The sequence below is a fragment of the Camelus bactrianus genome, chromosome 9 (genome assembly GCF_048773025.1).
Source record: "Camelus bactrianus isolate YW-2024 breed Bactrian camel chromosome 9, ASM4877302v1, whole genome shotgun sequence".
Lineage (NCBI taxonomy): Eukaryota > Metazoa > Chordata > Mammalia > Artiodactyla > Camelidae > Camelus > Camelus bactrianus.
The window spans coordinates 33,043,223-33,058,159 of record NC_133547.1 but is presented as its reverse complement, the minus strand read 5'-3'; the positions used below and the strand labels follow the sequence as shown (position 1 = coordinate 33,058,159).

Here is a 14,937-nt window from a genome sequence, read left to right as displayed (position 1 = left end):
ATTTTCTAGGTGGCTTTATTTATTTATTTTTTGTTTTTTAGTTTTTTTTTGGTGAGGGGTAGGTACTGGCTGGCAGGGTCAGATCACATGCCTTGCTCCTGTCTGTGTCTGCCTCTGATTGCTCACTCTCTCTCATCTTCTCACGTGGATAGTCCCAATTGGAAAACTCTTTATGTCTTCTCTTTACCAATTCAAATCCTCTGCTGTCTTTAAAACTAAGATGTCTGTATATATAGGGTGACTACATGTCCTACTTTCTGATGGCATGTACACATATATGGTGATTATATGTCCTTCTTCCCCTTGCGTAGTTTTAGTTTGCACCAGTCATCCCGGTGTAATCAGCTAACTGCCCACGGTCACTCTCAGTATTGCCCTCATTTGGACAATGAACTGTACATTTCGAATGTGTTTCTCTTATCTGCTCAATTAATTCCAAGCTCCTCAGGAAACTAGTACTTTCTGTTTCCTTGCAGTCTCATTGTATCCAGGCACTGTGCTTGGTGGTAGAAGTTAATAAATACCTTTGGAAGGAAATGATGGACTTGGCTTTGTGTGTGAAATATCCATTCCTGCTGCTCTGTGCAGGTGAAGTCTGGGCAGATGCCTCTGAATGACGAGGTTGGCATCCTAGGTTTTTCTTTAAAGCTCAGTAGTATAGTAAGATTTTTTTTTTTTAAACTGACCACAAATCGTGGTTAGATGTCAATCGAATGCACGCCTTCACTGAATCTCATCCCACGATCTTCCTAGTGATGCCAACTCCTTTCTCTTAGGTCGTTAACTCTGTTCTCATTTTGTCATTTCACCCTTGCAGGTGCATCGAATGCTCATGCTCACTACTTCTGCCCTCACCTTCATTGCTTTTCTTCTGCCTTTCATTTACAGAAGAGGCTGGAATTGGGTAAGCAGATCTTAAACAGAGTGTTCTAATTCTATTTGTATGTTTTAAATTTATTTTGATGTCAAAGGGGTTCACTGTTTTATTCTCAAATGATGGGTACAAAGATATTTCTGCACGTACCCCTCTTTCTTTCCTCTTTGAATGAATCATCTGGTGACTGATTTCACATGGTTGGGGGTCAGGGATGGAGTGAGAATGTCAGTGAAGATTATTTGCTAGTGAAGTGTATTTTTAGGTTGCCTCAGACGTTATGAATACACTATAGCTTTAGTGAGTTTTCTCACTGGAGTGGTGAAAATTGGAAGCACCATATCTAAGAAACACGAACACTGTAAGTGGTTTTCTCTAACTAATGCTATGATTATCACTAAGCTACATTAGTTGCATTCTTAATGTGAGCAGCTGTGCTAAGTGCCTTACATGTGTTATCAAATTTAAGCCTCAAATGAAGTAGTTACTGATAATAACCTCATGTCACAGATGAAGAAACAGAGGCTTCTTCTCCAGTGTGTATCTCCAGCTTAAGCGTCTCCCCTGGCTTGAGACTCGCACATCCAGCTGTCTACTCAGGACCTCAACTTGCATGTTTAAGACATCTCAAACCTAATGTGTCCAGAATGGAGTTCCTGACCTTTCTTCCCAGTCCTGCTCTGTCTGCTGCCGTCTCCATATTAGTTGTTGGCTGTTCCCTTCTTAGGCCAAAACTTTGGAATTACTCTTAATTCTGCTCTCTTGCACACTGCATATCTAATCCGTCGGGAAATCTCATTGCCTCTGCATGTCGAACACACTTCTCACCATCACTGATGCTGCTATGTGGGTTTGAGCCACTGTCATCTTTTGCCTGGACTATTGCAGTAGACACCTGATTGGTCTCTCTGCTTCAACCCTTGCCCATGCACACTCTGCTTTCAACCAAAAAGCAGAGTGATTAAAAATATATATATATATATAAATCAGATCATGCCATTCCTGTGTCCCAAACCGGCTTCTCTAATGTCTCTCAATTTTACTCAAAGTTAAAGTCAAAATCCTGCATGATTGGCTCCCAGCTACCCTCTGCCTGATCTCCTCCCCCTCCCCTCGTCCCACAGCTCATCTCATTCCTCACTGGCCTGATGCTAGACGTGCTGCCGCTGCTGAGCCTAGCAGAGATTCTTCCTTCTCCTTGCTCGTGCTCCGTCTACTTGCCCCCTTCTTCAAGTCTTTGCTCAGATGAAAGCTTCTCAGAGAGCCCCTTCCCGCTGCTTTTCCCTAAAGCACTCTACCTGACGCTATTTCGTGTAATTTACTTACATGTTATGTTGTTTCTCTGTCTGCCTTCCCACACTAGTAGGTGAGCTCTGTTGAGAGCCAAGATATTTGCTGATACGTTGTTCACTGTTGTATCTCAAAGCACTCAGGACAGATTCTGGTACATAAGGTATAGGTGAATATTTATTAAATGATTGAGTAAGTGTTATCAAGAGTAAGAGATGGACCTAACCAAGGTCAGAGCCTGTGCTTTCATTATGCTCCTGCAGTTTTACAGCCAGTCAGAATTCGTTATCAAAACTTAATATTTCAGTTTATGCTGTTGCTGCAAGGCCTGACTTGGATGAATCCTAGGTCACAGATGTTCCTAGGAAACCCCCACCCCCTGCTTTTTGGGTAGTTTATAGATTGGGCATCTCATTATTTTGAAAGGAAATTATGAGGATTTTCTGATATAGCTCAAGACTTTAAAACCTTATTTTATCCAGGTATTCAGGACAAGGGTAACACTTACTTCCTAAACTTTGTAGCTTGTAGCCTTTGCTGTTTATGAGTAGGATAGTGTAACGGTTAAGCGCACAGTTCTACAGCCAGGCTGCTTGGATTCAAACTCTGATGTCATCACTGATTACCTAGGATGCCTTGGGCAAGTTGTTTAACTTCTCTGTCCCTCAGTTTACTCATCTGCAAAATGGGCATAGTACACTATCTATCTCATAGGCTTTGTAGGGGTTGAGAGCTAATGAACTGAAAGCACGTAGGACAGCTCCTAGCACATTCTAAACACATAGAAGAATTTAGTTGCTGCTGTTACTGTTTTTTATTAGAGGCATTTTTCCAACTCCATGGTCCAGGTTATAACGTATCTGAGTGTAACTGAGTCCATGGTCTAAAAGTTTTATAATGCTCTTTCGTCAGCTTTTAATTCCTGATTTGTGAAAGCTTCCTGTCTTGGCTTAGAAGCCACTATGTCCTTGTTCTAGATCCCAGGTTTTAGGGTCTACCCAAGCATGGGGGTCAGTGACGGCAGACTGTAATATCCCTCCATCTAAACATGTTGTGGGTTAGAGCATCTTTTTAGTCCTTGTCTTCAGTTTTTATGTGAAATAGTTCTGTAAAGTGGTCTGATCCAACTGTTTGCTGTTTTGAGCAGGTATACATCACTGAGAGAAGAGTGGAAACTGTTGAGATACGGTGTTGATGTTTTTTCTTAGCTTAGACCTTCATTCTGAACAGAGGAGATGTGATTTTAATACAGTGGTTGTGCAGCTTAGTCCCTTAATCAACAAACATTTATTGAGTGACTAAAGCTCTGCCAAGCACATGGGTTACAGGGAATCATACAGAACCTTCAGCTCAGGGAAACACAGAGGTCTGAGCAAATAATTACAATGCATTAGGTTGATTGCTCTTGACATGCAGATACTAGCTAGTCCCAGGTGGGCTGTGCTGAGGTTGGTGGTCATCGAACATCCCTGTGGTGGATAGGCAGCCTTCTGTGCTTGGATTCCACCACAGCCATTTACACACCATGTGGCCTCGCATGCATTACTTGATATCGCTGAGCCTCAGTTCCCCTGTTTGTACAAGTGGGATATTGATAACTAACTGGCAGGCATCACAGTGAGCATCAGTGATAACGTGTAGCAAGTATGTGCCTGGTGTAGACACTCGGTGAACGGTGCCTATTACTATCATTATCGTTATTAAATGTTTAAAGCACAGGAAAAATCCTACGAACACATTTGTGTGCATTATTTTTAACTTGAGGGTTTAAATGGATGGGCGAGATTGAGACCATTAAAATGACGTAACTTTGTTCAGCACGCAGGCTATCATCCATATCTTGGTTGTATTGTGATGGTGTTAGCAGTTCTTCAGCTTCTCCTGGCAGCCTCCAGACCACCCCTGCATGACCCAAGGTACTTACAGTCTTCATTTATAAATGCTCTTAATGCAGATGTCACTAGCGGGCAGGCTAATTCCTTTTTTGCATTTTATAAAATATACATTATATTCACTTTAAAAGGTTCTAAAATGTATTTCAGATATATAATTCCTAGGCAGTGAGGGAAATTGCTTGCTTTTTATTCTCTTGGGAATTAATTGTAGTTCCATCGCTTTATAAGAATACTGACTGGTTCTTTATTTGGTAGAAGGCAAATGTTTAACTGGACTCACTGGAGTATGGGAACAGCTGCTAGAATAATAGCAGGTAAGTAACTGCGATGCCACTTATTCATATATAATTGCTGGTTGTTTATACTGCAGGTTGTAATTTGGCTTAAATGATCTGTAGATGCATTAGTAATTGGAGTAATTGGTTGTTGAGGAGAAATCAGCCTTAAACGTTGAAACCCAGAAAGCAATTTCTTGAGGTAACTATTTAAGCCATTATTTCAGTTTTAAGGTTTTTAAAAGGACTTCAAAACTCTCCTTTAAGCCTCTTTTTTTTTAGTGTTTGCCTTTGCTGGCAGAATAAACTATGCTGATGACCAAACATTTAAGCAGCTGAAATGGAGGGTCAGTTGTGGGTTGGGCTGATGTGGCCTGGGGTGTGGGGGTCCCTGCCCTCTGTTTTCAGGTCCTCTCCATGGGGATGGTACTTTCCAGCGGAAGGACTTTTTCAAAAGTCAAGTGTGATTATCCAGTATGTTTTGATGCTTTATATAATAAATACCCAAGCTGATACCTCCTGCCCTCACATGTCTAGTCTGTAGAAATTCACTGAAGGGGAGGTATAATCAGAAATGGTTTCTGTACTTTTCTCCTTTCCTACACTGCAGACCTAAAACGTATTTGGATGCCTCTTTTTTTAACAACTGGTAGATCGTAACTACAATTTCCCATCTTAGCCTTTCTAGTCTTACAGTAAAAAAAAGACTAATTATTTGGTCATAAATATTAATCTAATTTCTCTCACAAACTCTTTTAGTATGTTTTACTAGCATGTAACACACACACGTACATACACACACTGTTGCCTCTTGAATTACATTTGAATATATACATATATATATATATATATATATATATATATATTTTTTTTTTTTTTTTTTTTTTCTTACAAACATAGTGGCAGCAATGTTCCTGGGAATGGATTTACCAGGGCTGAATCTTCCTGGCCCGCAGAAAACCTATGCAATGATTGGATTTGTAGCCTGGCATGTTGGGGCAGAGATTGTTCTGGAGATACATGCTTACCGGCTCTCTCGAAAAGGTAACCTGCTCCAAAAGCCACGTGATGTAGAAGCACTGTTATACAAACTATTGGAATATAGTTAGTTCCTTGACACTAATGGTTGACTCTGACATGGTAGCTTACTAAAAATTTCCCCTGTGATTACTCGGTCAGTGGTAGAAATGGAGAAATTTTCCGCCTTTGTTTTTTATATTCATTAGAATTTGTGAGTAAAATGTAAGGGAAAGATTTTAGTTTTAGGGAAGAAGCTTTCTTTATAAGTATTTTTCACTTTGCATGCTGGTCTGACTTGGAGCCAGCACGCATGGAGAGCCCTCAATGCCTGGAGCTGAGAGACCCCTGAGAAAGAGGGAGAAGAGATGCCCACGGTCTACACAGGGCAGAGCTGCAGACCAGTTTCGCCAATTTGGCAGACTTCCTGTGTGCTGTCACTGAGGTTGCCATGTACATCATGATTGCTAGCTAACCAGCGAGCGAGGTAGGAAGGACTTGATGCCAGAGCTCTCTAGTGGCAAGGTCTGTTTTGGTCCTAGTGCCAGACAAGGGTAACATGCTGGTAGCCAGTAGGAATGGAGAGATTAGTAGAGAACCAGTGACATTTTAAACTAGCTTGAATTCTAGGCTGTGTTTTTGTGTCCTATTTAGTTGTCAGCACCCCCCAAGTGATGAGCAAAGGTGGCCTTCTAAGATCGAAACATGTTTGTTGTCTAGTGTGTATGTTGTGAATCTAGGAGGCTGGGCGGCTTTTAGGAATAGAGTAGTAAATGTCTGTCCTACCATTTTTGGTTCTTGATGGGGTCACATACATGGGGTTTGAATTTTTTTCTAATTGAAATATAGTTGATTTACAATGTTGTGTGGGATTTGAGTCTTAAAGGGGCTTTGACGACCACTAGATTATGGCTTGCCATTTAAAATACATATGAACTGACTATACTTTGATTAAAAAATATACATACAAAGAACTACATATGTACTTAAAACTTGGATTGTTAAGTCTTTGATTTGGCATTTATGTTGACGTGGTGATTTGGTTTGACTAGAAGAAGAGGGCATATTTTAAGTCCCCTGACAAATGTATGCTGTAGCCAGCTTGTCCTATTGTGAGAGCCTTAAATATTCAAGAAGTTTGCAACATTTAATAGCTTGAAATGGGAGAAAGTGCATCCTGGAAATTAGCAAACACTAGAAATCAGGGCTTTTTTTGAGAGTTAGTTTACCCTGCATGCCTACTGGCCTTACAGACTTACGTTGTTCTTGACAGATGAAATATTGGATGATGATAGAATTCAGATCCTCCAGTCATTTACTGTAGCTGAGGAAGAAGTAAGTCTTTTTTTTTTTGTTATTATTAATTATTGACACAAACCTTAATGATTCTAGTTCCTTTTTTTCATATCTCAATTTTTCTTTCAGGGTCATGCTTTTAAAAAGGCAGTGTTAGCAATTTATGTCTGTGGGAATTTGACTTTTCTCATTGTATTCTTATCTGCAATCAACCATCTGTGAGCATGTGAAGACTTTGGCTTTTGCAGACCAGGTGATAATTATTATCAAGCCAAAAAACTCTATGCCTGTACCGACTGCCTAGAGCATGTTCATGAATTCTAATTAGGAAGACCAGGCCATGTCTACAGAGGAATTCTGAAGTCTGGTCTTTAAAGGTCAGCATTCAACAGAGTCTATGGGCTATAAACCAATGTCAAGCCTTCAGGTCTAATTCTGAGTCTTAAAGGGGATGTTGTGCTTGAGGAGAAATAACTCAAATATTTTTTATGCTGAAATTTTAAGGATGTTAGCATTTAAGAAAAGAACTATTTGGAAAAGCAAAAAAGATGTCATTAAGATAAAATGGGGGTTGTATTAAGGTAAATGTGTTTTGGACTATAAAGGTGCTATGGTACTTTAAAGAAAACATTTATTTTTACTAGTTTATTTAAATGGTCTCTCTTAGGGATTTTTGAGAAACTATATTTTTCAGTCCGGTTTTTCAGACATGTGCTTTGTTCCATGAATTTTGTTATTTCTGTGGTAAAGGTGGAAGTGGGGCTAACCCCCTTTCATTAACATTTAAACATATTATTAATATTATTATTTATTTCTTAGCAATGAAATGCAAGTATGCATCTTCTGATTGAACATCTTTGTATATCCCATGCTCTTAGATTGGAAGAATTAATCTTGTTAAAGTGACCATACTACCCAAAGCAATCTACACGTTTAATGTGATCCCTATCAAATTACCCATGACATTTTTCACAGAACTAGAAGAAATAATCCTAAAATTTATATGGAAGCATAAAAGACCCTGAATTGTCAAAGCAATCTGGAGGAAAAAGAGCAAAGCTGGAGGCATAACCCTTTCAGACTTCAGATAGTACTACAAGCTTACAGTAATCAAAACAGTGTGGTATTGGCACAGAAGTAGACATGTGGATCAATGGAAGAAAACAGCCCAGAAATAAACCCACACACTTAGGGTTAATTCATCTTCGACAAAGGAGACAAGAATATGCATTGGAGAAAAGACAGTCTCTTCAGTAAGTGGTTCTGGGAAAGCTGAACAGCTGCATGTAAATCAGTGAAGTTAGAACACTCCTTCATACCATACACAAAAATAAACTCAAAATGGCTTAAAGACTTAAATATAAGATAAGACACTATAAAACTCTTAGAAGAGAACATGGCAAAACATTCTCTGACAAAAATCATATGTCAGAAAATCAATGTTTTCTTAAGTCAGTCTCCCAAAGCAATAGAAATAAAGGCAAAAATAAACAAATGGAACCTAATCAAACTTAGAATCTTTTGCATAGCAAAGAAAACCATAAACAAAATGAAAAGACAACCTACAGACCAGGAGAAAATATTTGCATATGATGTGACCAACAAGGGCTTAATTTCCAAAATATACAAAGAACTCTTAAAACTCAATTACAAAAAACCAAATAACCCAATCAAAAAGTGGGCAGAAGACCTAAATAGACATTTCTTTAAAGACATTCAGAAAGATGGCCTATAGGCACAAGAAAAGATGCTCAACATTGCTAATTATTGGAGAAATGCAAATCTAAACTACAAAGAGGTATCACCTCATGCTGGTCAGAACAGCCATCATTAAAATGTCTACAAGTAATAAATGCTGGAGAGAGTGTGGAGGAAAGGGAACTCTCCTACACTGTTGATGGAAATATAAATTGGTACAGCCATTATGGGAAACAGTATGGAGGTTCCTTAGAAAACTTAAAATAGAGTTGCCATATGATCCAGCAATCCCATTCCTGGGCATATATCTGGAGAAAATGCTAAATCAAAAAGATATATACACCCTGGTGTTCATAGAAGTGCTACTTACAATAGCCAAAACATGGAAGCAATGCAAATGTCCTTTGTCAGATGACTGGGTAAAGAAGATGTGGTATATATACACAATGGAATATTATTCAGCCATAAAAAAGAATGAAATAATTCTATTTGCAGCAACCTGGATGGACCTAGAGATTATTTACTAAGTGAAGCAAATCAGACAGATAAAGACAAATATCATATGACATCACTTATATGTGGAATATAAAATATGATACAAATGAACTTATTTACAAAACAGAAACAGATGCACAGACATAGAAAACAAACTTATGTTTACCAAAGGGGAAGGAGAAGGGGTTGGGGAAGGGATAAATAAGGAGTTTGGGATTAGCAGATACAAACCACTATATATAAAATAGGTAAACAATAAGATCTTAGTATATAGCACAGGAAACTATATACAAAATCTTGTAATAAACTATAATGGAAAAGAATATGAAAAAGAATATATATATGTAACTGAATCACTTTGTTGTATACCTGAAACTAACACAAAATTGTAAATCAACTATACTTAAGTTTAAAAAAAAGTGTTTATATATTCAGCTACAAAGCTGAAATAGCATTTTACATGTTAATTATTTTGACTTTAAAATTTAAGTCCTAGCCTTTGGAGATTGTAAACTTGCATTTCAAAATTAATAAAATTCACTCTTGTGAACATATTTAAGAGTTATTATCTTTCCTTGTGGCAGTAAAATAATGTAGGTGGTTCTGTTTTGTTAGAAGTTCCTGATTCTGTAGTGAATTAGAATTATCAATTTTCCTTCCTATTCCAATAATTTTTCTTATTTTGACTGGGTCTCATGTTTGCTATGAGGACTTCTAGCCAGTAGGTGTCGCCATAATACTACTTCTTTGTTTCTGTTTCCTTGTGCTGTGATTTCATTTTTAGTACTTAAATATATCTTGGGGTGGCATTTCCCTTAAAATTTACTAACTCAATATTTATTTGAAACATTTCTGTCTTTCTTGTTTCTTGGAGAGGGTGGTAAGGTTGGGGTTATGAGTGAGAAACTGAAATTATGGACCAATGTTGTTATTTTCTGTTTCTTTTCTTTTCTTTTCTTTTTTACATTTTTTATTGATTTATAATCATTTTACAATGTTGTGTCAAATTCCAGTGTAGAGCACAATTTTTCAGTTATACATGAACATATATATATTCAGTGTCACATTTTTCTCTCTGTGAGCTACCGTAAGATCTGTTTGTTTTCTAACCACGTTTATTTGTAACAATTGTTTGGTATTTCCCTTTACATCCCGGTGACCCTGTAACACACGAACACATGAACTATCTAAGGCAAAGCAAACAAGCAAAACTCTATATTCTTAAAATAAAATGTTTAGGGAAACATATTCTACTTTTTAGGGTGTTCTTTGTGGTTATTTAATAGTTTCTGCTTGGTCCAAGGACCTAACTTCTATCTGGTGTAAGTAATATCCTCAGCTGTGTATGTTACATCTTTCTCTGTTATATTTTTGTTATTTATATAGGTCTTTATCACAAGTACCTTATGGTTTGAAATGTGAACTTTCTGTGTTCTTATTCTGTAAGTGCCAGGCTACTTACAGTCTAAACTTTCCTTTTGAATGCCTTTATTTAAAAAACATTTTTTTAGTAGATAATTGAATGTATACTAAAATATCTTCCTCTAATTTTCAATTATAAGGGGCTTAAAGGTTAATAAATCCTTCTTAATAAACTGTATTCTACATATGACATGGAAAGATTCTTTTCAGGAGAAGATGAACCTTGGTGTGTTTGGTTTTCAAATACCTGAACTTGCTGGATCTCCTGTGCTCAGGCTAACATATTTTAACTTTCGTTTTTCACTGATTCATCTGTTGGCACTATTTTGACAGATCATCAATTGATGCAGAGTTGTTCAAAGATGTCTTTGTCATTTAACAGTAGAACAACAAACCTTTTCATTAATCCTAAATTGTGATTCTTCTGCTTATGAATAATTGATATCTACAAATTGAGAATACCTATTCTTCACTCCTCTCAATTTTCCTTCCTGTTTTTATAAGATACAGCCTGTTTTTTTTAAAGGTATCTTTTGGTAAGAGTGATTGTTAAAATAAATGCATTCATATCTTCAGCAGTGTTGCCCCAAATAGCAAAATCATGAGTTTTCTTCTTAAAGATGGGTTCTTCTATAAAATAAAAATGAGTTTTTTTTTTTTTTTGAAAAAAATGAAAGTCTAGAAAGTTGTGGTTGGGGTAGAATTCATAACTGAGGCTATTTTTGTTTTTATTGTTTTCTTATCTGGGGAAATCAGTCTTAAGGATGTAGATAGCTTATGGCATAACTTATCAAGTAAATGATTCAAGTTCACTTCAGTACCTATTTTGTTTTTGTCAGGATTTGGCTCTGATGTGTGTTAAGTGATAGTCATCCCCTCCACATCCTGCTTCAGTCCAGGCTGCAGTGGGAACAGACATGCATCAGATGCCAACCAGGAAGCCCTGGGGGACTGTAGTTTTTGGCTGAAAGTTCTATTTATCTGTATATTCTGGTAAAGCAAGAAAAAAAAAAAAAAGAAAGAAAGAACAAAGGTTCTTGTTTAAGATAATCCATTGTAGATGGGAATGAAAGGAAGGATTCGTCTAAGCTCTTGTCCAGTCAGGTTGGGAAACACACTGTCCTTGTCCTCATTCTGCTTCTTTCTTTCTTGCCCTAAACTTGGTATCAGCTTAATTTCTTGTTTCGTTATCAAAGAGTTAATGTGATTTTTTATTATGCCTGGTCTTATAGCTCTGGTTTAGAGGCGAGGAAGTTCCTAGAGCGTTATCTTTAGAAGTATATCTTCTTCATGTGATATCTTACTCGTGTATAAAAGAAACTGTACTGTACTCTGGGTTTCTTGTAAGGACTAAACAAGTTTTTTGATTCCCAATCAGACTCTGAGATATGGTAATCAAGCTCTGGGAAGAAGAATTTCCTGAACATTCTAAATTTGTGATTTCCACTGCCAGTAATGGCTAAGATCCTGCCAAATAGAATCTCCTTTGAAAAACTAGAGTAAATTTCAAAAGGCAGCTGCCCGAAGCCCCAGAGAATGAAGAGAAACAGGAAGATTTAGACGATGTGTCCACACTCAGAGGAGGAAAATTGTTTGGAGTTCCAGATTTTCACTGTTTTTTGCTTCAGAACAGTTGAAGTCAACTGTGTGTGTGGTGCTGGATGGCAGGGGATCTGCAGTGTTCCTGGCACATAAATCCAGATGACTGATGGCTGGGCCAGCTGCAGCTGTAGGGAGTGGGGTGAAGGGAGGAGAGTTCCTTTCTTGGAAAGGAAAACACCAGAGAGGGCATCCCAAATCCTGTTTGCCCACAGGTCTGGTTGACCCCTGAATATGTTCACATGCATGAAACAGACACAAAGCAGCTAGACCAAACAAAAAAGATGACCTGAGATTGGAGCTGTAACACAAGAAATGGAGTTTGCAGTCCAACTCAATTAACTGCCTGCTGAAACAAAAGAAGCAACATTCATTGGAGAAAAATAAGAGAATTCAGTATTTTATGATGTACAGATGACAATTCAAAATTACCTGATTTAAGAAGAATCAAAAAACTCTAGCCCATTCTCCAAAGCAAGGATTAACTAACCTTTTCTTTAAGGGACCTGGTAGGAAATATTTTAGGTTTTGTGGATCACATATGGTCTCTGTAGCATAGGCTTTTTTTTTTTTTTTTAAATAACCCTTCAAAAATGTGCAAAATCATTTTTAGCTTATGGGCCATACAAAAACAAGCTGTGGGGTTGATTTGGCCCTTGGGCCATAGTTGTCAACCAATCAAGGGAGACCAAACTTTGAGATTTCTTAGATGATTAGATTCAGGAGGTAAGGATTTTAAAGCATGCATTATAACTGTTCTCAATTATGTAAAAAGAAATTTGCTTGCTATAAATAAAAATGCATAGAGATTGAAACAATGCAAGAGGACCATATGGAAATTGGAAAGCTGAAAAAAATAAAATATGTGAAAGAGTTCACTGGAGAGAATTAATATCAGAATGGAGATGACAGAAAAAAGAGCCAATGAACTTGGTATCTCCTTTAATACTAGATTGATACTTAGCATCTATCTGATGAATGGAAATTATCTAATGCTGGAACAGAAGAAAGAAAAAAATTTTGGGAAAGGATTGAATGCACTCTTAGGACCTGTTAAATGATAGCATCTTTAGGTATTACTTCAGAAGGAGAGGAGAAACTGAGGAAAGAATGACTGGAAAATCCCAAGATTTGCTAAAAGGCCTAACTTTACTAATTCATGACGCAGGGAAACTCAAGCAGGGAATGAACAGTCATGCTTATACAAATCATAGTTATGGTCTTGAAAACCAAAAATACAGATCAAATCTTGAAAGAAGATATAGAAAAATTAAGCATTCCAGAGAGGGGAACAATGATTTGGTTAACATCTGGCTTTCCATAGGAATCTATGGAGGCCAGACAGAGTGGTAAAACATCTGAAAAAGAGAAAAAAAAAAAAAAAGTGAAAAAGAATTCCACATGCAGAAAAAATATCCTTCAAGAATAAGAACAAAAATGAAAATATTTTTGGGTGAAAGACATCTAAGAGAATTTGTTGCTAGCACATTTGCCGTACGGTATGCAAAAGAAAATTCTTTAGGCTGGAGAGAAATGATACTATTGGGAACCTGGATCTGGGGAAAGGAATGATGAGCACTGAAAAAAGGTAAATAACTCGTAAATAAAAAGCCCTTTCTGGACTTCTCTGACTTAAATTCTTTATAATAAATGTCTATGTATAGAAAAAAAAAAGAGTCTACATTGTTTTGTGGATTTTATAATATATGCAGATATAGTACATATAACAAATTAGCACAAAGGATGGCAAGAGATAATGGACTTGTAGAGTTGAAAGATGTCTGCATTTTAAATAAAGTTATGCAATGTTAGTTCTAAGTGAAAAGTTCTAAGTTTTAATGTAAAAAGTTAGAGATGTATATTGTAATTCCTATAGGAAAAAAAGCAAGACATATATAAAAAGCCAGTAAAAAAAATAATGTGGAATTCTAAAATTATTTAAATAATTTAATTAAAAAGGCAACAAAGGAAAAATAAAGGAGCAAAAAACCAGAGGGGATAAAGAGAGAACAAAGAAAATAGTAGGCCAAAACTTAGCCATAATAACAATTACATTAAACATTCATGGATTAAATACTCCAATTGAAAGGCAGAGAATGCCAGATGGATAAAAATGTAAAACCCAGATAGATTACAAATAAATTAATGGAAAAAGGTATAGTATGAAATAATAAGCGTGAGAAGGCAAAATATCTGTATTTATACTAGATAAATTCCATTTCTAGCAAAAGAGTATTATCAGAGGTGGAGACATCCTTCTGAATTGATTAAAGCATTAATTTATCAGAAATACATTACAGTGATAATTACGTATGTGCCTAATAACAGAGTTCAAAATACATGAAAAAAAGTTGACAGAATTAAAGAGAGGCACCCATTCATGGTAAAAATACTCAACAAATGTGGGACAGAAGGGGATTTCCTCAACCTGATAAACCCATCTAGGAAAAATAAACAGCTAGCATCATACTTAATGGTAAATGAGTGCACACTTTCCTGTTAAGATCAGAAACAAGACAAGAGTGTCCTCACTTTGTTGACTTTGCATCAACATTATATTGGAGGTTTTAGCAAGGGCAAGTAGGTGAGAAAAAGAAATAAACGGCAAACAGATTGTAAAGGAAGAAGTAGAACCATCACTTTTCACAAATGGCATAATCTTACATATGGAAAATCCTAAGGAGTCCAGGAAACTACTACTAGAAGAAATGAACAAGTTGAGCAAGGCAGCAGGGTACAAAATCAATATGCAGAAAAATCAACTGCATTTCTAAACACTAACAATAAAAAATTTGAAAGTGAAATTAAGAAAACAATTTCATGCACAATCATCAAAGAGAATAAAACAGAAAAAAAATTAAGGAAATGCAAGACTTGTATACTGAAACTACAAAACATTACTGAAAGAAACTGAAGATCTGATAAAATGAAAAGACATCTCACATTCAAAACGTTTATAGTGTATGTCAAAGGTGCTTGGGAACCAACTGGAGGAGCTTCCAGCGGCCAAAGCTGGAACAATTTGAGCAACGAGTTGTATTGGATTATAACTCAAGTGTAGTGTAAACATCCATAC

At 36.8% G+C, this 14,937-nt stretch overlaps 1 protein-coding gene across 24 annotated transcripts in view; it reads left to right on the top strand.

Moving 5' to 3' along the window:
• Positions 1 to 14,937, top strand: part of FRRS1 (ferric chelate reductase 1) — a 342,186-nt gene that overhangs the window by 79,660 nt on the left and 247,589 nt on the right. For 15 of the 24 annotated variants that reach the window (XR_012509136.1, XR_012509138.1, XR_012509131.1 and 12 more), the window contains exons 11-15: positions 818 to 904; positions 3,983 to 4,080; positions 4,315 to 4,373; positions 5,235 to 5,378; positions 6,625 to 6,686. Coding sequence is in view for 5 of the 24 variants with exons in the window: in XM_074370025.1 (XP_074226126.1) it covers positions 818 to 904; positions 3,983 to 4,080; positions 4,315 to 4,373; positions 5,235 to 5,378; positions 6,625 to 6,686; positions 6,777 to 6,869 (543 nt within the window). In the remaining 19 variants the exon portion in view is untranslated. Of the gene's footprint in view, positions 1 to 817; positions 905 to 3,982; positions 4,081 to 4,314; positions 4,374 to 5,234; positions 5,379 to 6,624; positions 6,687 to 6,776; positions 9,395 to 14,937 lie in introns of those variants that run through there. The other 9 variants (XM_074370025.1, XM_010950436.3, XM_045513243.2 and 6 more) reach the window with 3 other exon arrangements.